At 51.3% G+C, this 24,460-nt stretch overlaps 2 protein-coding genes across 2 annotated transcripts in view; one reads left to right on the top strand and one right to left on the bottom strand.

Annotated features, from left to right (window-relative positions):
- Positions 1–256: 256 nt before the first annotated feature.
- Slc4a11 (solute carrier family 4 member 11) lies at positions 257–12,892 on the top strand. Its single transcript, XM_029536445.1, has 20 exons — positions 257–357; positions 1,610–1,672; positions 4,690–4,854; positions 4,942–4,991; positions 5,237–5,468; positions 5,543–5,624; positions 6,060–6,183; positions 8,755–8,958; positions 9,032–9,125; positions 9,224–9,349; positions 9,428–9,541; positions 9,619–9,751; positions 9,971–10,044; positions 10,675–10,933; positions 11,121–11,227; positions 11,340–11,508; positions 11,599–11,772; positions 11,950–12,145; positions 12,222–12,391; positions 12,500–12,892. Exons 2-20 carry the CDS (start codon positions 1,627–1,629, stop codon positions 12,567–12,569), a joined length of 2,589 nt encoding a protein of 862 aa, XP_029392305.1. The 5' UTR covers positions 257–357; positions 1,610–1,626; the 3' UTR covers positions 12,570–12,892.
- A 2,732-nt stretch (positions 12,893–15,624) lies between these two features.
- Positions 15,625–24,460, bottom strand: part of Itpa (inosine triphosphatase) — a 13,904-nt gene continuing 5,068 nt past the window's right edge. Inside the window, exons 5-8 of the mRNA XM_021194146.2 lie at positions 23,728–23,759; positions 22,214–22,329; positions 18,209–18,285; positions 15,625–16,260 (exon numbers count right to left, since the gene is read on the bottom strand). Of these exons, the coding sequence (XP_021049805.1) occupies positions 16,152–16,260; positions 18,209–18,285; positions 22,214–22,329; positions 23,728–23,759 (334 nt within the window). The 3' untranslated portion in view covers positions 15,625–16,151. The remainder of the gene's footprint in view (positions 16,261–18,208; positions 18,286–22,213; positions 22,330–23,727; positions 23,760–24,460) is intronic.

Here is a 24,460-nt window from a genome sequence, read left to right as displayed (position 1 = left end):
GGTGAACACGCGGGAGCGTGGGCGGCTTAAGGGCGCGAGCCCACGGGCAAGTGCAGAAAGAGGCGTAGGCGGGGTTTGGGGACCGCCCTGGCGGTCGGGGGCGTGGCGAGGGCAAAGGGGCGCGGCAAGGGAGGGTTGGGGGCGATTAGGCAGCCCGAGGGCGTGGCTGGCAGTGGCGCTCAGCTAAGATGGGGGCGGAGTTCCTCCAAGCTTTTAAAGCCGGCTCGCCCCTGCCCTCCGGGCTCCGGTGAGTGGCCCTGCACTGTTCCGAAACTTCGTGGTCCCTCCCAGGCCAGCACCCCACGACTCTCAGGCCTGCGCACGCGAACCGCGGCGGATCCAGAACAGACCTCGCGGGTGAGGGCGCGACTTCGGCTGGAAGCAGCTTCATGCCTCACGGTTAGGAGCGCGGCGCGGCTCGCAGGAGTGTCGCCGGCTCCGGCTGCGAGCCCGCCCGGAACCACGGAGTCCTGATTGAGAAGCCCGGGCCATGGCCACGCCAGGCGTGTATGCCAGCGCCGGCCTCTTAGGCCTGGGTGGGCAAGAGGCTGTGCGGGCTTCGCGCCTCCGGAGGGGTTGACCAAAAGAGGTCCGAATGCCAGTGCGTGCGCGCGCGGCAAGGGGCGGCCTGGGACACTGTGGGCATCCTGTCCGTGTTTGTTCTGCGTTCGCCGTCTTGACACACACACCCTCAGCAACTGAACGAAAGATGTAACGTAACCGGCGGAGGGAAGGGTTGGGAGCTCCGAAACGGGCTGGGTGGCGCTTTGGTGTCCTCAGCACTGGATTGCGTGCGGCCGCCTAGAGTTACGATTCAACAGAGCCGGGTGTATCCGGCCACTCACCTGCATGTGGGTGTGGTCTGTTCCCCTTAGCTACCGCCCCAAGCGCCTCCAAATCCTGCCCATCTACTCATTCTCAGTGGCTGCGTGCGGACTACATCTTTTTCTCGTACAGGCCCCTCCTCCCGTGCGTCCTTCCTTGCACAAACATCCCGGATAGTACCTCCAATCTCAGTGTGTTCTGCCTACCCACTCTACCCCTTCTTTCCGGCATCGCAGGACACAGTACAACCCTGGGATAGAGGCAGTTACTGGGTTGGTCCCCTGGGTGACCCCTAGGCCATTGAAGAGATCGGAAGAACTGCCTCTGAGATGAGCATGTGTGGCCCTTGGCAACCAGGGCAGATCTGAGGAGAAGCTCATGGACACACCCCCACCACAAAGTGCTGGGCAAGGCTGGGCTGGATCCAGGGAGGAGGCGATTTCCAGTTGTCTTCCACCAGAGCTGGATGGGGCTCAGTCAGAGACGCTTGGGTTAATGAGCCGAGTACTGATGATAATTTAGTGATGACATGACCTGAGAAAGTACTCTTCACATCCTTTGCACGCATAGGAAGCCCATGGTAGACAGACTACGGAATTTAATACCTTAGAGTAAGGTCGGTCTTCCCAGATACTGCAGGCCCCCCTACATAGTGACCTCCACCTCTCAAAGTAGGCTTGTATGTGTTCCTAGGAAGGATGAGGAATCAGCAGGCATGGGGTGAAGTAAGGCTATCCAGGGCTGATCCACAGGGTTGGTGACTAATCTTTGGCTTCTTTTGTAGAAAACTGTCCCTGGGCCATGTCACAGAATGAACACTGTCAGGACTCCGGTGAATACTTCTCAGGTGTGTATCTAGAAAATCGGGGGAACTCAGCCTGTGTACCTACCAAGGCACGCCGGGTAGAGCCACTTGTCCGTAGCCCAGTGCTGGGGTGGCTAGCTCCCACCTGTCCGAAGGCCATGTGGCTTGCCCAGTAGGCAGCTGATGAGGCTGGCCAAAGGCAAGCAAGCAGGGGTGTGGAGGTCCTGGGAGGGCAGATGGCTTACCAGTGCCGCTTGCAGTTTTCTCTTGTGGCTTAGTGTTCCCCGGGCCCTTCATATCTGGCCAGCTTAGGCTACATGCTATGTTATGCCTTGACCTGTCGGGCCTCATTTGGTCCTGGAGAGAGAGGCTGCAATTGTCCCTGCTTCAGCTGCCTAGCTCCTTCCCTGCGTTTGGCTCCATGCTGCTTATCCGTCTACCCTTTGTTTCTCTCTCTCTCATTTGATTTTGTTTGAGAAAGAGAAAAAAAGATAAAAACCTCATGTAGCCTAGGCTGGCCTAAAACTTCCCATGTAGCCAAATATGAACTTGAATTTCAATTATATCCAAATATTAAGATTACAAGCAATCCCAGCACTTGGGAGGCAGAGGCAGGCGGATTTCTGAGTTCGAGGCCAGCCTGGTCTACCAAGTGAGTGAGTTCCAGGACAGACAGGGCTACTCAGAGAAACCACCAAACCAGGTTTACAGGCATGAAGTCTGGGTTCCATGCAGGTTAGGCACAGATTCTACACACAGAGCTGCATCCCTAGCCTTCCCATGTTGTTTAGTCGCATGCTGGCAATGTTTTTTTACCCAGATCCCCTGGGTGTGAGGGCTCTTTAAGTCAGGCTGGTAGCTGGCAGGTTAGATTTATGTCTATGCTCCTTGGAACGGCATGGCAGGAGACCTAGGAGGTCTGAGAGCCAAGCCTAAGAAAAGGAAGAGAACGATGCACCAGGCAGGGAGCAGCAGCAGAAGAGAGACTGAGCCTGGCTGCTAGAGGAGCCGGGTGGATTTACTTAATAATTTTGGCAGGGTCTCACGTAGCCTAGGCTAGCTTCTAGATCACTGTGTAGCTAAGGATAATGTCGAACATCTGAACCTCTCGCCTACTCAACCAACCTGTGCTACCTGGCTCCCCTCCCAGCCCGGCGACGTGAAGGGGGTGGTTGCCATGGCCTCCACACTAGAGGCAGGGGGGAATTCTTTTGGCTCAATGATTTTCCAGGCCTGCGGGTGGGTGATCACCAGGTCACCTCGGGATATCTAGGTACAAGGCCTGAGATGTTCAGAGGAAGCTAAAGGGCAGGGGTGCAAATGAGTCAGGGTGAGTCACCATCTGGCAGGTGTGGGCATGCCACTGACCTGTCCCTGTCCCTGTGCAGGTGTGTGCCAGCCATTAGTGGGGTCTGGATTACAACGGCCTCTTTCCTAAAAGTGCCCGCAGATGTGGAGCTATACTGCAGTATGAAAGAGGTTCTGACTGCTGGGAAAGAGAACTCTAAATGAGCCCGACGATGACCCTGGAGGGAGAGACATTCTCTGGCTTACAGGACAAGAGCGGGCATGTCTATGACCCTAGCTGTCTGGCCCAAGGAGAGATGGAGTCAGTCTAACTGACCAGAGGCACCAAGGCCTAAGGAAAGAATAAGAGGCAGGATTGGGCTGTGATTATTTTTCCAGGGCTACAGGGAAAAGCGAGATTTTCATGTTTTATAGAACCCGTCCTGCTGCATCTTGGAAAGGGCATGATGGAAGTCGACTAAGGAGGCCTTCCATCTTCCGGCTTTTCACAGGCTGTCTTGCCTCCTGGGTCTCACTCAACTGCCGAGCTGAGTCTCAGCCTTGATGCTCTGCCTTCAGTCTTACCTGCCCTCCCTGGGAGGAGGGAAGGCTCTAAGCCCTGCACCAATGAGGCGAGGGAGGTGGGGCTCGTTCGGATCTGAGGTAGCTTCATCTCCCTGGGGTTCCCAGCCAGAGAAAGCTGGAAGAAAGCAGTCTTTTTTTGTTTGTTTGTTTTCACACACACACAGAACCAATACAGACTATTTGAGCATGTGTTTGTTAAGTGCATGTGTATAGAAGGCCAGAAGAGGGTGTCAGCTCCCTTGGAGCTACAGTTAGCATTTTCGAGCTGCCCAGCATTGGTGCTGCATGTGATCTGAATTCCTAGCCTCATGATTAAGCAGCCCGTGCTTATCTTAACCACTGAGCCATCTCACCAGCCCAACTTTTTTATATTTTGAAATAGAGTCATACTAAAGCCCAGGTTGGCCTGGAACTCATGTAATCCTCCTGCCTTAGCCTTCCTGAGTGAGACTGAGGAATGAGCCTCTTGCACAGAGTGTCTTTTTGCTTTTTGCTTTTGTTTCTTCTTAGACTGGGCCTAATTGTGTAGCCCCTGCTAGCCTTAAACTCTTGACGCTCCTGCCTCAGCCTCCTGAGCTTTATATTATAGGCACGTTATATAGACCAGGCTGGCCTTGCACTCATACAGATCTGTCTGCCTCTGCTTCTTAAATGCTACGATTAGACGTGCCACCTGACCCGACATTACTGTTTTCAAGCTGAAGTGTCAGAATAGTACAGATCCGTGGGGTTCTTTGTTTGTTTGTTTTTAAAGATTTATTTATTTATTATATGTAAGTACACTGTAGCTGTCCTCAGACACTCCAGAAGAGGGCGCTAGATCTTGTTACGGATGGTTGTGAGCCACCATGTGGTTGCTGGGAATTAAACTCAGGACCTCTGGAAGAGCAGACGATGCTCTTAACCACTGAGCCATCTCTCCAGCCCCCAGAGTCCTGGTTCTTAAAGTTGAAAAGGGGGTACAAACGATCACCTGGCAGGGGCTTCAGCTCTATGAGCCAGCTGCTACGCTCAGAGTAGGGCCAGGCAGGACCAGCCACTCTGCCTCCCTAAACCAAAGTTCTCTTGACCCGTGGGAGGCCTCTTACCATCCGGGGGTGCACTCAGGAGATGGAGCATGGGCACCTGCCTTGGGCTGAGAGCCCCTTCTTATGGAAGCACTGATAGAGGGTCTCTCCTGGTGATAGCCAGCACTCTGGGATGCTTCAAGAACAACATGGAGGATAACCCTGAAGTCCGGGAAGACAGCCTGGGGGATGAGGTCTTTGACACCGTCAACTCCTCCATTGTGTCTGGCGAGAGCATCCGGTTTTTTGTCAACGTCAACCTTGAAGTGCAGCCCTCCAAATCTGGTATGGGGATGGTAGACGGCCCCCTGCTCTGCTGAGGAGCCCTGAGAGGGTGGGGCAGCCTACTGAGCTCTCTTCCCACCCCTTTAGACATAGAAGCTGCAACTGGTGGCTGCGTGCTCTTACACACCTCTCGCAAGGTGAGGCATGTTTTGGGTCTCCAGTTGGGGTTCGAGAGATCTGACTCCCTTATATCTGCTATGTTGTCCCCATGTTCCTGGGCATTCATAAACAGGGATCTCAAACTTGCCTAAGCCTGAGCCTTCTCTCCTGGATATGGTTCCTGGTGAGCAGGAATATTCATAGACCATTGTGGAGGGAAGGTAGGGGACATCAAAACAAGAGTCTAACAGCCTGTGTGGTTCTGTACCTGGGGTCCCTACAGTATCTGAAATTAAAGAACTTCGAGGAAGAGGTCCGTGCACACCGGGACCTGGATGGCTTCCTGGCCCAGGCCAGCATCATCCTGAATGAGACGGCTACCTCCCTGGATGATGTGCTCCGAACTATGCTAAACCGCTTTGCCCTGGACCCCAACCACGCAGAGCCTGACTGTGACCTGGACCTGCTCATGGCTAAGCTCTTTACCGATGCTGGGGCCCCCATGGAGAGCAAAGGTAAGGCCGGTCTCCCTGGCCTGCCACGGGATGGCTTGGCTACAGCAGCTGACTCTCCCGTATCCTCCTCTCAGTCCACCTGCTGTCGGATACCATCCAGGGAGTCACCGCCACTGTCCGAGGGGTGCAGTACGAGCAGTCTTGGCTCTGCATCATGTGAGTTGCCATCCTACAACTACCATGCCTGGTCCCCTACTGTTATCCGGAGCTAGCCCAGGTATTTCATGTCCCTGGAGAAACTGGCCTTGACCCAAGGGACACAACTGTGATGGCATCTGCAATGTGGGAAGACAAGATGCGAGCCCTCTGTCCCATCTGATCTCCTGTTTTAATGTGTTTGGGTGTGGTGCGTACACCATATGCATGCCACAGATGCCAGAGTTCCTGGCGCGTTGTAAGCTGCCATGTGGGTACGGGAAATTGAACTCTGCTCCCTTGCAAGAGCAGCCAGCGCTCTTTACTGCTAAGCTGTCTCTCCAGCCCTCCTGCTGTCTGTTTCCCCTGGTAACCCCTGTCATGGGCTTGTCAGGGTGGCAGGAGCCTCTGCTCCTGAGGGTGGCAACTGTCCTTTGGCTCTTCTCTCCTGAGCAGCTGTACCATGAAGACCCTACAGAAACGGCACGTGTGCATCAGCCGCCTGGTTCGACCACAGAACTGGGGGGAGAACTCCTGTGAGGTTCGCTTTGTCATCCTGGTGCTGGCCCCACCCAAGATGGTGAGTTTCAATCTCTGGTGCCTTGTGAGGCAGGGCCCCAGGTTGTTCTGCCCTTTCCTTGGGAACATTGCTACAGACTGCCTCATACCTGCTCTTCCTGTCTGTTTGATGTGTCTTAGAAATGTTCTTGCAAAGTCCCTGTTGCATCAGAATTTCCCTGGAAATGCCCCAAAGATTGGCTTTCCTACTGAAAAGAAATGCTTTGTTACGATTACTGATTCAGGTGGCTGGCAGTGTCGCTTGGTGGCAGGGATCAGCATGTACAAGGCCCTAGATTCATGTCCAGTATAATGACTATATGCATCGGGGGCATTCTTTGGCTGGCTTCCCACCAGCCTTCCTCCTTTAGGTATGAGGTACAAGGACCTTCATTCCTTGGGCCCTACCTTTTGGGGGGCTGAAACTGGTCCAGTCTGGGAGTTCTCCCAATAAGGAAAAGGCTTAAATTCCTGAATGGAAACTGTAAGCCCCCTGCCCAAAGCCATAGACAGGCCTTAATAGTTAAACTTTGACCAGCTTTCTGCTCCTGGTGTTCTCTATTGTTCCCCACTGAGGATGGACCTCAGGGCCCTCACACACACACATAGCTGGGCAGGTGCTCTGTCACGGACCCACACCTCTACCCTTTGTTAGTTATTTTGAAACAGGCTGGAGGCTGGCCTTGAACTCCACATCCTCTTGCTTTCCCAGTGCTGACCTTCTCCCAGGACACCCACTTTTCTTTTTTTAAAAAATTTGTTTAAAAAAATTCTTTATTTTATATGCATTGGTGTTTTGTCTGCACTCCTATCTATGTGAGGGTGTCAGATCCCCTAGAACTGTAGTCACAGACAGCTGTGAACTGCCATGTGGGTGCTGGGAATTGAACCCTGGGTCCCCTCAAAGAGTAGTCAGTACCCTTAACCGCTAAGCCATCTCTCCATCCCCAACAGCATTCATTTTTCATTAGCTTTTTGATGACTCTGGTGCAGGCTGCCTTCTCTGGATTTTCTGGGGTACCAGGAATAGGGGGGCTGCTCCAGTAGTCCTATGGATATGCTTCCTGTAATATTCTGTGCTAGAAGAAAAGAGAGCACCTCCTGAGTTACAGGGAGTGGCGCTGGCAGTGTGGCCCGAACAGTTGCCTTGAGGAAGTCAGGCCGCACCCAGCATGGACACACAGTAGGCACAGTCCGCCCAGCGTGGACACACAGTAGGCACAGTCCGGCCTGTCGCTCAGAGTCTGACAGAGGGGCCTCCTGAGACTTGAGCGAGGGATCGAACAAGCCATGTGTTAGCTGTCACTGTGATGAACTTGAAGAAGGGGAGATCTACTTTGGCTTGAGGCCTTACCCCTTGGCTGGCTATCGTGATGGCAAGAACTGTTCTGGGGGAACAGAGCAGGGGTGCCCTCATGGCAGCCCAGAAGCTGGCTCTGGCTCTGGGGCAGCAGGCTGGCGCAGCATGTGTGATGCTCAGAGTTTGATCCCCAGCACCTAACAGAAAGTGGGGGGAGGGTTCTGCGACAGGATATAACCTTCTAAGGAGTCCTTCCCAATAACCTACTTCCTCAGACCAGGCCCTCATTGTCATTTCCACTACTTCTCAGTCATGCCTTGGAATTGTAACTGTGTCAGACTGTGACTACATAATGAGGTCAGAGTCCTCAGAACCCACTTAATGCCCCCCAGTGACTACACCCATCAGCTGGGGTTCAAGCCTTTCAATGCATGAGTCTTTAGGGGACATTTCATACCCAGACTGTAACACTTGACCATGTCAGGTAAGAGAATAAGGTCTGATGGGCCTGGACCCCTTTCAGAGTCAGACAAACCAGAATACACCTTGGCCTGCTGAGATGTGGCTAGGGATGTGTTGGGCTCCATTGTGACTTCTTGCTGGTGCTCAATCTTTGTTGTTGTTGCTGCTGCTGCTTTTCTCCTCCTCCTCCTCCTCCTCCTCCTCCTCCTCTTCCTCCTCCTCCTCCTCCTCCTCCTCCTCCTCCTCCTCCTCCTCCTCCTCCTCTTCCTCCTCCTCCTCCTCCTCCTCTTCTTCCTCCTTCTTCTGATTTATTTGTTTTATATGTATGAGTACACTGTAGTTGTCTTCAGACACACCAGAAGAGGGCGTCAGATCACATTGCAGACGGTTGTGAGCCATCACGTGGGGATTGAACTCAGGACCTTTGGAAGAGCAGTCAGTGCTCTTAACCACTGAGCCATCTCTCCAGTCCTCAATCCTTCTTGCTAGGACAATGCTAGTGTCTGAATTATGAGAAAATACTAAGCAAGGCATGGTGGCTCATTGCCTGTAATCCCAACACTTGGGTAGCCAAGGTATGGAGAATGCCATAGTTGTAGACCAGCCTGCTCTACAGAGTGGGAGCCTATCTCAAACAAACAAAAAGGAAAGAAAACCACCAGATCCACAGTGGTTCTGGGGACTTGCTGGCCTAGGGGGAATAGTGACAAGGTGCATTAATGCCTGAGATTATGGAACCAGCTGCCTGTGCGTGACCTCACTTGGCAAAGACAGGGTGTCCTCTGCTGTAGAGCTGCAGGTGTGCCTGTACCATCCATCCTCTGTTCCCAGAAAAGCACCAAGACTGCGATGGAGGTGGCACGCACCTTTGCCACCATGTTCTCAGACATCACCTTCCGCCAGAAGCTCCTGAAGACCCGCACAGAGGAAGAGTTCAAGGAGGCTCTGGTGCATCAGAGACAGCTGCTCACCATGATGATGCCAAGAGCCACAGGGCACAGCATGAGCTCCCTCCATACTCACAGACACCCCCAGGTACAGGAGAGAGGCGGCGTGGTGGGAGGGGCATGGGCCAACCAGGGCTAACTCGGTCTATCTTTCCCTCCAGCCCCCGAAATGCAAGGACTTTTTCCCTTTTGGAAAGGGCATCTGGATGGACATCATGCGCAGGTTTCCTGTGTACCCACTGGACTTCACCGACGGTGTGTGCCCAGCCAGAGCTCAGCCTTTCAGGCCACCAGGCCACATGTGTGTGCCTGCTGTGCATCCCTGGCAAATGCTGTCTGTCTTGTATTCCTAGGCATCATTGGGAAAAGCAAGAGCGTGGGCAAATATGTCACCACCACACTCTTCCTTTACTTCGCCTGCCTCCTACCGACCATTGCTTTTGGATCCCTCAACGATGAGAACACTAACGGGGCCATCGGTGAGGGGCTGGGAGTGGTAGGGATGTGCCAGGCAGGACTCTGGGCAGTGATGACCTCTGACCTTACCACCTCTGCAGATGTGCAGAAGACCATAGCTGGACAGAGCATCGGAGGCCTCTTGTATGCGCTGTTCTCTGGGCAGCCCCTGGTGATACTGTTGACAACCGCGCCCCTGGCCATCTACACTCAGGGTACAGTGGGGTTGAAAGGGAAATGGTCCTGGATCCCACCTCAGCCCTGACTGTCCATCCTGCCCTGTTATATACAGTGATTCGAGTCATCTGTGATGACTACAACCTGGACTTCAACGCCTTCTATGCGTGGACAGGCCTGTGGAACAGTTTCTTCCTGGCGCTTTATGCCTTCCTCAACCTCAGCCTGCTTATGAGTCTCTTTAAGAGGTGATTGGTCCTGGGTTACAAGGTCCAGAGATGTGGGTCAGCCTCATACCAAAGCCCTATAACCCCAGGGTAGTGTGTTCTCCAAGAGGCAGAGGTGGGCTTATTAGGAGTGGTCCCATTGAGCATTCTTTCATGGGGATGGGCTCTGCAGGGGTTGGGGGAAGCCTTCTCTTCACTAATGACCCATACACACATCTGAGGCAATCAACCTCTTTGCAGGTCAACAGAGGAAATCATCGCTCTGTTCATTTCCATCACATTTGTGCTGGATGCTGTCAAGGGCATGGTCAAAAGTGAGTCCAGGGCAGGGGTGCTGTGCATGCCTTTAATGCTATTTGGGAAGCAGAGGCAGGAGGATCTCAGACACGAGTTTTCAGACAGCTAAGCAGCTAAGGCTGTCTCAAAAAAACAAAACAAAACAAAAACAAAACAATAAACACAACAGTGAGTATGTGCCCAGAAGGGGACCTGCTTGGGAGATGGGAGCTCTCAGCTGTGGCCTGCTGGGGCAGAGGAGAAGGTATCAAGCTAAGGTTGTTCTTCCCATGGCGAAGATGCTGTAGAAGCCATGGCTGGCACAGAGCAGCAGCCCTATATGTTGCTGAAGGGGAATAGCCTCTCCATGCACGACCAGATGGGGCAGAGGTGCCAGGCCAGGCATGATGGTGTGTCAGGTACAGCCAAGACTTGGGAGACAAAAGGTAGACAGACAAGTGGTGGCTCCTGGTTGACTGGGAAGGACAGAGCTCTCTCCTATTCCTTCTGTCTCCCCTTAGAAGCCCTCTCTCCCTTTATGGCCCCTCCCCTTCCCTTCAGTATCCCTACCTCCCTCGGGACACCCCTCCATCCTGTATCTGTAAAGAGAAGCTAAGCTACAACCTCCCAGATACCAGATGGCTTAGTCCTGTTGACCTGTCCCACAGTCTTCTGGAAGTACTACTATGGTCACCACTACCACACAAAAAGGACTTCCTCCTTGGTGAGCCTGCTGGGCATTGGCAGAAGCCCCAACAGCAGTCTCCACACTGCACTCAACGGCAGCCTCTTGACCAGCCCCATAGAGATGGCCACAACCAGCAGCCCCGGCAGCACACACTCGGGCCAGGCTACAGCGGTGCTCAGCCTCCTCATCATGTTGGGCACACTCTGGCTGGGCTACACCCTCTACCAGTTTAAGAAAAGGTGAGGGGGCACCTTTGATCCCAGGCCTTAGGGGGCGGAGGCAGGAGGATCTCAAGTTTGAGGCCAGCCTAAGCTATATAGACTCTAGTTCAAGGCCTCCTCAAAAGAGACGAGGGGGCTCAGGCACGGGGTTGGGTAAGGGGCAGCCGTCCCGGGCCACGCTGACACGCCCGCCCATGCTCTCCAGCCCCTACCTGCACCCGTGTGTGCGTGAGACCCTGTCTGACTGTGCCCTGCCCATCGCCGTGCTCTCCTTCTCCCTCATCGGCTCCTATGGCTTCCAGGAAATTGAGAGTGAGTTGGGATGGGAGGGATGAGCGGGGTGTGTGTGTGGTGTGTGTGTGTGTGTGTGTGTGTGTGGCTTTGCTCCCTGGGAACTATGAGCCAAGCCTGCCCCCTGTTGCAGTGAGCAAGTTCCGGTATAACCCCAGCGAGAGCCTTTTTGAGGTGGCGCAGATCCACTCTCTGTCCTTCAAGGCCATCAGCAGTGCCATGGGTCTTGGTTTCCTGCTCTCCTTGCTTTTCTTCATTGAGCAGAACCTGGTGGCGGCCCTGGTCAATGCACCAGAGAACAGGTACTGAGGGCCGTGGGAGGGTGGGACCAGGTCCCAGACTTCTGACAGTCAACGGGCCTCTCTCCGTGTGTGCCTGCCCACCTTCTTCAGGCTGGTGAAGGGCACTGCCTATCACTGGGACCTCCTGCTACTTGCCATCATCAATACGGGGCTGTCTCTGTTTGGGCTACCCTGGATCCACGCCGCCTATCCCCACTCCCCTCTGCATGTGCGGGCGCTGGCCTTAGTGGAGGAACGCGTGGAGAATGGGCATATTTATGAAACGTGAGTATGGATGGGCCCTAGTGTCCCAAGGCAAGAGCCAGGTGGATCTGAAGGTCAGAGGGGGACAACCTTAGCCTACAGGTGATCTAGGGAAGGATGTGGCTTAGAAACAGAGGCTCAGAGGCAGTGTAGCCCTAGCCACACCCACACGTAGCTCTGTGCTCTGGGCCCCCACAGGATTGTGAATGTTAAGGAGACTCGGCTGACGGCGCTGGGTGCCAGTGTCCTGGTGGGCCTGTCCCTGCTGCTGCTACCATTCCCTCTGCAGTGGATCCCCAAGCCTGTGCTGTATGGACTCTTCCTTTACATTGCACTGACCTCCCTGGACGGCAACCAGCTCTTCTCGCGTGTGGCCCTGCTGCTCAAGGAGCAGGTGGGTGCCCGGACCAGGGAGGGGGTGTGGGAACACAACCACCATCCCTGACGGCCTGGTTGCCTCTTGCCCACAGACATCATACCCACCCACACACTACATCCGGAGAGTGCCCCAAAGGAAGATCCACTATTTCACAGGCCTGCAGATTCTGCAGCTGCTACTGCTCTGTGCCTTCGGCATGAGCTCCCTGCCTTACATGAAGATGGTCTTCCCCCTCATCATGATTGCCATGATTCCAATCCGGTATGACAAGGCTGGGCGGCTGTCGGGAGGGCTCTGCCCAGGGCTGGGCTCAGCGGGTGCCTGCTATAACCACCCACCACTCGGTTAACCCCTCTCTCTACTCCGCAGCTACAATCTGCTACCCCGAATCATTGAGGCCAGGTACTTGGATGTCATGGACGCTGAGCAAAGGCCCTGACCTGTACCACCCTCCCCATCCTTCAGGCCTGCTCTGTGGCAACATATGGGGGCAGTAGGAGCTGGCTACGGCTCTGCCCATCCTCATCGCTGTCTTGTGGCCTAAAGCCCCTTGGCACTGTGGTTTTCAGAGGTGTGTGCTCATTCCTCACCCCATTAACATTTAGTTTGGGGTCAGAAATGCTGTCGGGTGGGGCTGAGAAGAGTGGATATTCTTTTGATAAAAGAGTTGATGCCCAGGAGAGAGCCCATTTCCTTGATTGTATAAGGAACTCAGTTGTGCACATTAGTGAATAAAAGTCTTGTTTCTATGCTTTCACGTGCAGCCGTCCTCCCTGGTACTCTTCCAGACTGGAGGAAGACCGATCAAACCCGCTGTGGGGCAAATTAAAGGGGCCCATGTTGAGTATCAACATATATATGCTGTCACCCCGTTGAGGGACCACGGCAAGGGGTGCATCCTGGGAACAGACCCAGAGGAGACAGGGTTTGGGTAGAGCAAGGTGCTGTGTGCTGTATGAGGAAAGTAGCTGCAGGTGTGGCCAGGGGTGAGCGGAGGAGTGCCCTGCACAGCCCGGTGATATGATTTAGAGAACTGGATGTTGACTATTCTCCAGTTCCAGCGAATTACTGAACCCTCCTGCCTCTGGTCATTCCTCTGTCTCTGGGACACACCGGTTGGCAAGCCTTGACAGAAACAGAACAGAAGAATACCCAAATGGATGGAGACTGTAGTAACCTGTGGTAGCAAATTCAGGTGGGTGAGCACCTTAGCGGTCACTTGCTTCTCCACTGGAACCTCTGACTTCCCTAGTCACAAGTCGTCTGAGGTCCCCGTGCCAGATGTGAATTTCCTCCCTGCAAGGCAGGCCTCCAGTCCAATCAGAGTTGGTTCCCTCCACACTTGTGCACTGTATCCACCGATGCATCTTACCCGGCACTTCCGCCACGGAGCATGCGGGATCCATAGCTGAGCAGAGGCTCCATTCATAGCAGCCTTGACAGCAGCTTCTGGCACTACAGGAGCTGACTCTCAGGGAGGTGACACTTCCAGGCCAGCCCTACCTTTGTTTTTCCAATCAGCCAAAGAAGCAACCTCTTCTGCAATAGGTCCATGCATTACGTTCTGGAAGACCATAGGTCCATGCATTACATTCTGGAAGACCATAGGTCCATGCCATTATGTTCTGGAAGACCATAGGTCCATGCATTACGTTCTGGAAGACCATAGGTCCATGCCATTACGTTCTGGAAGACCATAGGTCCATGCATTACGTTCTGGAAGACCATAGGTCCATACCATTAAGTTCTGGAAGACCATAGGTCCATGCATTACGTTCTGGAAGACCATAGGTCCATGCATTACGTTCTGGAAGACCATAGGTCCATGCCATTATGTTCTGGAAGACCATAGGTCCATGCCATTACGTTCTGGAAGACCATCAGCAACTGGCAAACGCCTTTATTGTTTTAGGAGCCTCAAGGGTCCCTGTGGGCCCCTCCTAGCACTGGGATTCTCACTTCCAGGAGTGTCTGGTTCTGCTTTTCGTGTGTTCTATACACTTTTAGACACAGATAATCCCAGTCACCTTGGTGGGCAGTAATTGTGCCTTACCTAACCATACAGTTCCCCACCCACAAATTCCACAGCAACACCTGACCTTTGCACCCTTCAAGAACTAATTCCTCATGGTGGCTTCTTCGGACACACATCTCTTCAGTGAGTTGTCACCTCTGTGTAACAAACCCTTTATTCTGATGATGGACAGGACAATGACGGCTAACTGCCAATGCATGTATGTGTGGTCACCTCCAAGAGTGGGTGCTGGCTCAACTATGAACAGACAAACCAGGGCTGTAGATGCAGCAGCTTGGGGTTAGATTTCTGACTTATGCAAAACCCTGATCTGGTTCCCAGCACCACAAAATAAAAAGTAAATGCCAGATAATACTACAGAGAAAATTGATGATGCCTCCATACTAGGACACCAGCCCTGCACACTAGGAAGATACAGGAATGGCAAGAGATGCTCAAAGCCCTTGGCAGAGCTGGGGGTGTGGTTGTAAGAATATCTCGAATGCAGGATGCTCTGAATTTGCCCCCTGTACTGGGGAAACAAAATCAGAAATGTAAGCCAAAAGGAATTCCACCTTAGACTTGAGCTGGCAAATCAAAGGCTGAACACACTAGGATGAGAGTGGTACGCCTGTGCATAGATGCAGGGTGTAGACCTACATATAATTTTGCAGTGGGGGATCAGGTACAGAATGTTCTCCATGGCCGTTTATAGGGATGGGTCAAGTAACATAGGGGAGATTCAGGAAGGACTGAGCAAGAAACGTGTTGCCTGTGTACTCACCCCCTCCTGCCTATTTATGACGGGAGGGGTGGATTTCCTTAGCAGCGTGGGCATACCCTGAAGGGAAGCCATGCCCAGAATCAGGCAAGGGGCAGAGAGGCCCTGGATGCTCATTGGAACCAGGCAGAGTGCTGGGACAGGAAGGGAAGAAAGGTGTTGTACACTCACCCACATTCCCTGCCTGATGTCACATGGCGTTTGGGGGCCTAAATCTAGAGGGAACGTAATGTCTACAGCACTGCCCAGGACACAGGAACCTGCTTTCTTTCCTCATCTTTCCTGAGCATAGCCTGCCCTGTCAAGAAGCAACAGGGTATGCACAGGCCCTTGACGCTCCTTCCAGGCAATGGTCTGGGGAGGGGATGCACATCTTGGTACAAGGCAGCTTAAGCAGAATTCCTGTAGGGCTTCTGCTGACAGGTCTATAACGTTTACTGGTATAGGTGGGGCAGGATACATTGGATGGCATACATATAGAGGTCACAGTCAGTTCCTTCTTCATGTGGGCTCTGGGGATGAACTCAGTAAAGCACTCTACACTGACACCTCACCCCCCGCCCCAGCATTAATCTGACATAGAAATGAGGCCAGCCCGTGACTCACACTCTAGGAACTCTAGTGATATCCCAGCCATGAGCATCCTATACAGCACCACCGCTCCAATCACAGTGAAAGGAAACTCAAGACAGACAAGGCTCAAAACAGACACACCATTTATTTTGGAAACAAGTCTTCCAGAATTTACATTTGCTACATTCTAAAATCAAAAGTTGTGTGTTTCTTTGCCAAACCCTCAACCAGACCAGAAGAGCAAACAACCAAAATTTTCCCAGGATCCCAGAGCCAGAGGCTACAAGAATAACTTGTTGCTGTTGTTGTTTCAGTCTGTTTCTGAGACAGTGTCTCACTAGGTAGCCCTGGCTGTCCAAGAATTCACTATGTAAACCAGGCTGGCCCCGATCTCACAAAGATCTGTTTGCCTCTGCCTCCCGAATTCTGGGATTAAAAGTGTGCACTATCATGCCTGGTCAAAGGAAACGCTTGAATCCACGGGGCAAGAGTTTAGTATCAACTGGCCCAGAGTTCCCCTATGCAGAGCCAACGGCTCTTCCAAGAACTGGCTGCTTGAGCTGCCTGGATCCCCTGGCAGAGGGGAATCCAGAGAAAGCCTCGCAGGAGTGCCTGCCTCCTGGGGAGTTCTGCCCTAGCCCCCACCCATGGCCCTAGTGGTCACCAGCCCCAGCAGCCACACTAAAGTACTCTTGCAGCTTGTGCAGGGCCCGGAACCGATGAGAAATGGTGTTCTTCTCAGACTTTGGCATCTCTGCATACCTAACAGGAAAGAGAAGCAGCTCAGAAAACAGGGAACCCAGGTACTGGGGGGACAAGCACTCAACTGCCACCCTGGAGCACAAATTTTTTTTAATCCAAATTTTTTTCATTTATCCTTCTATCATATATTACATCCCAACTGAAGTTTTCCCTCCCTCCTGTCCTCCCAGTCATTCTCCCATCCACCCCCAAATCCACTCTTCTTTCAGAAAAGGGTAGGCCTCCCAGGGATATCACCCAAACATGGTATATTAAGCTTCAGTAAGATGAGGCATATCCCCTTCTACCAAGGCTGGTCGAGGCAACCCAGTAGGAAGGAAAGGGTCCCAAGAGCAGGCAACCGAGTCAGAGACGCCCCACCCCACTGTTAGGGACCTCACAAGAGCATCAAGCTATACAACCATAACATATGCAGAGACCTAGCTCAGACCCATACAGTCTAGGTTTGTTGCTTCAGTTTCTGTGAGCCCCTATAAACCCTGGTTAGCTGATTCTGTGTTTTTCCTGTGGTGTCCCTGTCCCCTCTGGCTCCTACAACCAATCCTTCCCCTCTTCCCTGCATAGGAAGGAGCCCAAATTTTTTTTTTTAAAAGATTTATTTATTTATTATATGTAAGTACACTGTAGCTGTCTTCAGACACTTCAGAAGAGGGAGTCAGATCTTGTTACGGATGGTTATGAGCCACCATGTGGTTGCTGGGATTTGAACTCCGGACCTTCGGAAGAGCAGTCGGGTGCTCTTACCCACTGAGCCATCTCACCAGCCCAGGAGCCCAAATCTTAATGATTCTATTTGTGGGGGTGGGGGTGGGGCTTCCCCTAAAGGTAAAAACTATATCCAGAACCCGTGAGCAGACAAAGGGCAGACAGACCCCAGCACACCATGTTTGAGCCCAAACAAATGGCCATTCACCAGGAGAAAGCTAGAAAAGCAGGCAATGGGCACCAGCTTATCAGCCCATTAAATCAGACAGTTCTAAATTCATAGTAATGGGCTTCAAGAGAAGATGAGACTACTCTGCTGTGTCCTAAGTTCTTACGGAAGCTGGGGACAAGAATGAGGTAAGTGTTTATGGGAGGCAATGGAGCCTGACAGATCAAACAGCAGCCTCAGAGCACTGTGAAGACATTGCCACAGAGGTGAGAGGTCACACCCCGCCTTTAAGCTTCAGAACTATCTACATGTGGCTAAGTTAATGACAACTGAATAAACCAGGCTGCAGAGATGCTCAGTGATCAAGACGGCTCACATTGGTTCACTACAGTTCTAACACCAGACCTTGGGACCCAACAGTGCCTTCTGACCTCTGGCCAGTATACTCATCTGATGTACAGACATGCATACAGGCAAAATACCCATGAACATAAAAGAAGCAGAATAAAAATGAACTCAGTTCCTCATCTAACTAGATTCCAAGTGCTCTCTAACCACCCACCAGGGAGCACATCAGAGGACACTCCTCACACGCAAGGACATGCCAACCAGGGCTGCTGCAGTATTCTTGCCCCCATGAGGTACTGGCAAGGGAGCCAGTCTGGGAAGCCTGGTCCTGTTATGGCTATGTACGTAAGAATGTGCAGTGAATGGGAAGTGGTAAGAACATGTTCTACTGTATGGGTTTCAAGTGTCTACCTGGAGCTACAAAGGCGTGCATCCTCCCAGCACAGATGGAGCTAGTGTCATCCCATAAAACACAAGGTTTATACATCTTGAGAGGCAGGGCCAGAGAATGAGAGTCAACCAGCCACGACACGGGAGCCGGGAGCAGAACCTAGGATATCTGTGCTGCCCTGCCATGGACTGGTAAACTGGATTCCTCGTCTCCACTCCAGCAGAAATGGCTTCAGCTGGAAGACAGGTGCCTGCCTCATCCATATCCACATGACCACACACAGGCAAAGTACCCACCCAAGCCTATGAACCAGAGAAGAAATCTGGGCTTCTTACGTTTGCTCATATCCATCAGGCTGAAAGCAGGGATCCCAGCCAAAGTCCCGGCTGCCTCGTGGCATCACAATCTGTCCCTGGAAGAGGGAGGACAAGTGTGTAACTGGAGACGTGGAAGACTAGAGTCAGTTTCTCTAGTCACAGTGCCTATAAATCTGTTAGACACCTCAGTACGGTGTGGAGGGGTAACTGGGCTAGGTGGGGCGAGCCTGTCACCTGGGCAGTCAAAGCAGGATGATGGCCGAGTCACCAGGCCAGTCAGGACTACAAAGCCAGATCCTGTCTTTAAAAAAACCAGAAAAGCCAGGCATGATGGCACACACCTACAATCCAAGCACTCAGGAGACAGACAGACCTCTGCGAGTTCGAGGCCAGCCTGGTCCACAGAGTGAGTCTAGGACAGCTAGGGCTACACAGAGAAACCCTCTCAAAAAAAAAAAAAAACCCAAGATGGAAGGATGCAGTGGCAGGTGGCTTTCTATGAGTTCAAGGTTAGCCTGGTTTTCATAGTGAGAATGTGCAAACAGACAACCAATGTTACAAAATGGACAGCAATCAGGTTGTCCCCTGGCGTCCACACATCTTCATGTGTGTGCACACATATTCAAAGAAAGGATGCAGAGGGGGTTTGTGAAGAGGAACTCTGCATTTGAGTACTGCCCATAGTACTCAATACTGGGATAACCCTCTCTATATAATTTTGATAATCTGTAACCTCACTGAAGAAAAGTAAAGCCAACTTAGTCAACTTCCAAAAGTCAACCTCTGACCTCCACACATGCAACATGGCATGCCTGCCACACAGACACACACTATACATACACATAATAACAAATAAAAGGGCTGGAGAGATGGCTCAGAGGTTAAGAGCACTGGTTGCTCTTCCAGAGGTCCTGAGTTCAAATCCCAGCAACGGCATGGTGGCTCACAACCATCTGTAATGGGATGTGATGTCCTCTTCTAGGGTGTCTGAAGACAGCTACAGTGTACTCATATAAATACAATAAATACATCTTTAAAAAAACAAATAAAAATTTCAGAAAAAAATCTGCTAACATGAAGGTAAGGGTCCTGAACTGTGTATGGCATTTCTCAAAATAGACACGAGCTGAGGAGGTAGCTGAGAGGCTTGCCTAGCATGCATAAGGCCTATGTTTTCGCACCTGGGAAGTAGAGACCCCAGGTTCTAGGTATCCTCAGCACTAAGGCTGCGGATAGCTACAAGTGACTGCCTATAATAAAGTCCTCACACCTGCAAATGAGCTCCTGGGAGGCAGCAGCACAAAGAAGGGCAAGAAGACTTCAAGGCCAGTAGGGCACGCCGTGCACATCAGAAATCCTAACATTCGGGGGCAGACAGGCAGATCTCTTGAATTCAAAGCCAGCCTGGTCTACTGAGCAAGTTCCAGGCCTGCCAGCACTATGCAGTGAGACTATTGGAGGAGGGGGCGGGGCACACAAACTCGAACATGAAAGTGTCACAAAGATGACAAACCAGTGTCATGAAATGCCAATTTATCAAGTAAAAGTCTGACCTGGATCAGGGATGAAGTTCAGGGTGGAGCACTAGATCAGCGTGAGACCCCAGCAGTGGCAGCGCCCCTACTAGCACAGACACGAAAAGACAAACTAGCCTAGAGCATGGGTGGCATGCTCCTGAATCCCAGGCCCCGGGCTGAGGCAGGGGTTCTCCAAGTTCAAAGCCAGCCTGGGCTACATGGTGAGTCTGTGACCAGCATGGGCAGCAGCATGACTGTTTCAAAACAAAAACCAGCCAAAATGACCGGGAATATAGCTCAATGGTAGAGTGTGTGCCTACCAGGTAGAGTATCTGGCTTCATATCCCAGCACTGGCAGGTCCGGGGAGGAGAGAGGATACAGGACAGTGACAAGGGAGGTTATAAATAATGGAGATTCAGCCCTTAAGTAAGTGCCAAGTTACACAGTGACGACAGGAAATTATGCTTTTGCTAGTGGGAATCTATGACTGAAGCCCCTGAGCCTTACCTACACTCGTCAACGTTCTCAGCCCGTGGTCACAGCACACCCAGATTTCCCCTCCTGTAACAGATGCTATAGGCCAACAGCTATCACAAGGACAATTCATGAGCCACTGTGGACAACGTGTATCAAGCACACCAAAGACAATGAGCGAGAATAGAACGAGGACAGGAAATCAAGACCATGTCCTGGAGTTGGGAGCTGGTTAGGCAGCCACAGCTGGAACGGAGATCAGAAGGAACCGCACTGGTTGCTCTGGCAGAGAACCCAGGTTTGATTTCAGTACCCACAAGACGGTTTCCAACCCTCCCCAAGTGTAGTTCCAGGGAATCAAAGCTCTTCCTGGCTTCCATGGGCACCAAGTTACACATGTGGTGAACAGATCAAAAATATCCATATGCATAAAATAGAAGTAAGTAATAGTGAAGTAGTCAAACTCTTAGAAGTGTTAAGTAAAATGGTGGCTGCTAGGTGAAGAAGGAAAGAGATTCATCCATTGGGTACTTTCAGACCTGTAAACAAAAACATTCTGCAGACCCGGTAAATGCAAATGCATTTAATACTACTGTACAAACCACTGAACAATAGTTAAGATGGATTTGTCGGGGCTGCAGAGATGACTCAGTGGTTAAGAGCACTTGCTGCCCTTCTAAAGAGCAGAGTTCAGTTCCCAGAACCATCTGACAGCTCACGTTATCTGTAACTCCAGCTCCAGGGGATGTGCTGCCTCTCATCTCCTTGGGCACCTGTACTCACTTGCACATAACCTTAAGCAGACACACCCACCTACACACACGCACACCTACACACACGCACACACACACACACACACACACACACACACACACGGTTAAAAGAGAAAAATCTGCTTTGTGTCCTGTGTGCTTTCTTTTGTTAATACTATCCAGAATTTTCACCCAACAGTAACATAAAGTGTCTATACAGCCCCAACTGGGGAACTAGGTTTTATCTTGGCTGAAGGGACACAGAGCAAACTGGAAGGCAGACGGGCACTGGCCTGACTAGCTACTGGTGGTCTGGTAGACCCCAGGAAAAGCGACTACACCTAAGGTTTGACAGGCAACACTGGGATTGCTGGTCAGCTTAAGTGAAGAACTGAAACTCTGGGCTGGAGAAGACGCTCAGTGGAAGAACATCTACACAGCACAGAAAGGCTCTGACCTCCACCTCCGACTCCACAAAACTTTAAAATTCTATGTAAACAAAACAGTCTAGAAAGAGCTGGGCGTGGTGGCGCACACCTTTAATCCCAGCACTTGGGAGGCAGTGGCAGGAGAATTTCTGAGTTCGAGGCCAGCCTGGTCTACAGAGTGAGTTCCAGGACAGCCAGGGCTATACAGAGAAACCCTGTCTCGAAAAAACAAAACAAAATAAAATTCTAGAAAGAGCTTCTCAGGAGGCAGAGGCAGGCAGGGCTCTGAGTTGAAGGCCAGCCTGGTCATGAGTTCTAGGACACTGAGACCTACATAATAGAGACCTTACATCAAAACAAAAATGGGGGTAGTGGGGAACAAGAGTGTTGCAGAGTAGACAAGATGACACAGGACTAAATCCCCCACTTGGAGGTAAAGATAGTAGGATCTAAAGTTCAAGGTCCACCTCAGTTACACAACAAGTTCAAGGCCAACCTGAAACAAATGAGAGAATCTATTAAAAAACCTGAGTGGGAAGGAGACTGGCCCTGGCAGAGGAACAAGGTGGTCTCAGCAGCTGGCCTGTAGCTTTGGCTTTAAGAGTAGGTACCTTCTGTTTAAGCATCTGCATCTTACCGGGACCTACAATGGCAAGATCTAAATATATAAGGTTAAGGATCAAATATGTTTGGGGACTAACATTTTTCTAACAGTGGTGTCTAGGTTTGTCTCACAGCAAGCTGCTAGCTTTATTGTCCTCTTTGTTTTGTTTCTGAAGAAGATCATGAGTCATTTGCTCAAGCCACAGCATCCTGTGGTGACCTGCAGAACTGTTCAGGTGGGTACGCACCGAGGTCTGGCCTCTGAACAGGAGTACTGGCTGGCTTGGGTCCCCAGTGCTGAGAGCGAATGTGCAGAGTGCATAGGCTGATTTGTCTTCAAAGCCGGCCAGGAGCTGGTGGAGACCTGTAGACACACAGAGAGGCTCGGTGAGTCCGTGCTGTCCAGTCCCCACCCTTACCCCAGATACCCAAGGATGTGGAGGGATTCTCCAAACTGGGTTGTGCTGGGAGGTTGAAGGCTGCGTTCTGGTCCTCAAAGGGGAACTGAGGCCTCTCTTCAGGCTCTGACACAAATTAAAATAGGTTCTTTGCTGAGATCAGGGTCTCACGTAGCCCAGCTTGGCCTTGAACTCACTTTGTAATCCAGGCTCTATTGGATCACAAGACCCTCTGCACAACCTGGTGACCACTGGGACTTCAGGTATGCAGGAATGCGTCACGACACCTGGATTACACGGCACTAGGCGATGAATCCAGAACTTTGTATATGCCAGGCAAGCATTGACAACAGAGCTACACCCCAAGCCTCTGTTGTTGAGGCCAGACTCTCGGGTAGTCCAGACCAGTCTTTAACTTACACAGCTGAGGACGATCTACAGCTCTGATCCTACTTACAGCTCCTACGTACCGTGCCTGGCTCGATTTTTGTTTTAAAAACAATTTCCTGCTTTGTAGCCCAGCCTGAAACTTGAGAGCCTCCCTAGTACACGCATGTGTCTCCATACTTTGCTAACATAGATTGTTCCAAAGAACAAAATGGTTTTGTTTCTAAGAATTTATTTATTTTAATGTATTAAGTGTTTGACACATATATATATGCATGCACTGGTGCCCACAGAGGCCAGAAGATGCCAGACTGTCTAGAACTAAAGTTATAGGCAGTTGTAAGCAGCCTTGTAAGTGCTGGGAACTGAACCCAGGTCCTCTGCAAGAGCAACAAGTGCACTTAACCACTGATCCATCTCTCTAGCCTGTTTTAGTTGTTTTGTTTTGGGTTGTTGTTTGTTTGTTTGTTTTTTCAAGACAGGGTTTCTCTGTGTATCCCTGGCTGTCCTGGAACTCACTTTGTAGACCAGGTTGGCCTTGAACTCAGAAATCCACCTGCCCCTGCCTCCTGGGTACTGGGATTAAAGGCGTGCGCCACCACACCAGGCTTGTTTTTGCTTTTGAGATTATAGGAAGCACTGCTGTGGGACATTTTGGCATATACTCCAGAATGAGAAGATATAGACTTCTGGACTGAAGGCAAGGCTAGGCCATAACTGAAGTAAAGAACCACAAGCAGTCATTAATGTCAAGTCCCTTGATAGCCAGCACCAACTGAAGCCCCCTGCCCCTCATATTCAAAGCTTTTACTACCTATCCCAGCCCTCTATCTAGTGCTTTCTGGAGCACAGGGAAAGAATGAGCTACTGGCTACCAGTATGCAAATAGAGAAGAAAGTGGAGGTTGATGGCAGGGCCAAAAGCAACTGATTACTAAGGGGGGGTTGGGCAGGGGGAGAAACAACAGGGGTACATACCTTCAGGCTTCAGCTTTTGCAGGAACCATTTTCTGCACAAGAAAGAATACAGTCAGGTACCAAGAACAGAATCTTCCTATCGCCTGCTCTGCCCAACACCTGATAGAGATCAGAGTTCCCAGGAGCAAGAGAAATGAAAAGGCATGTCTTGAGTCAAAACTAAGAAAATATCCAAAGTCTGGGAGTCTAGCTCAGCAGTATAGGGAAAGAGAAGCAAGGGAAGGACAGGGGGCTGGAGGGGAGCCAGGGAAACACAGGGAAAGGCAAGAAAAAGAGAGAAATATGACTCTTAATAAGAAAAAGTGGAGAGACAAGCAGCACTCAGGAGGCTTAATATACAAAGGAAGGCAAGATCCGCAGTGGTGTCTAGAAAAACACCTAGGCCAAAGCAGGAAGACCACCACATGTTCTGGGCAAGCCTGGGCTACACAGCAACTTTCAGGCCAGACTGGGCTAGCGTGAGGCACACTCTCTAGAAAACAAACCAAAGTCAAATCAAGCAAGTGGTAACATTTCACACTCCCTAAACTGCAAAATACTAGAATCACAATGGTATTGGTGAGGGCGTGGTGCTTGCAGATGCGTTAAGTGTGTGCGCTGCAGCTCTGGCAAAACAGGCAGTAAACAGTTTTTAAGCTTTACTCTCTTTTTTTCAAGACAGAATGTCATATTATCTCTGAAATGAACAGATACCACTTTTCTTTTTTTCTTTTCTTTTGGTTTTCCAAGACAG

This window comes from Mus pahari, chromosome 3, assembly GCF_900095145.1.
Source record: "Mus pahari chromosome 3, PAHARI_EIJ_v1.1, whole genome shotgun sequence".
Taxonomy (NCBI): Eukaryota; Metazoa; Chordata; class Mammalia; order Rodentia; family Muridae; genus Mus; species Mus pahari.
Note: the sequence above shows the minus strand (reverse complement) of the source record. Positions and strands in the feature narration are given on the sequence as shown.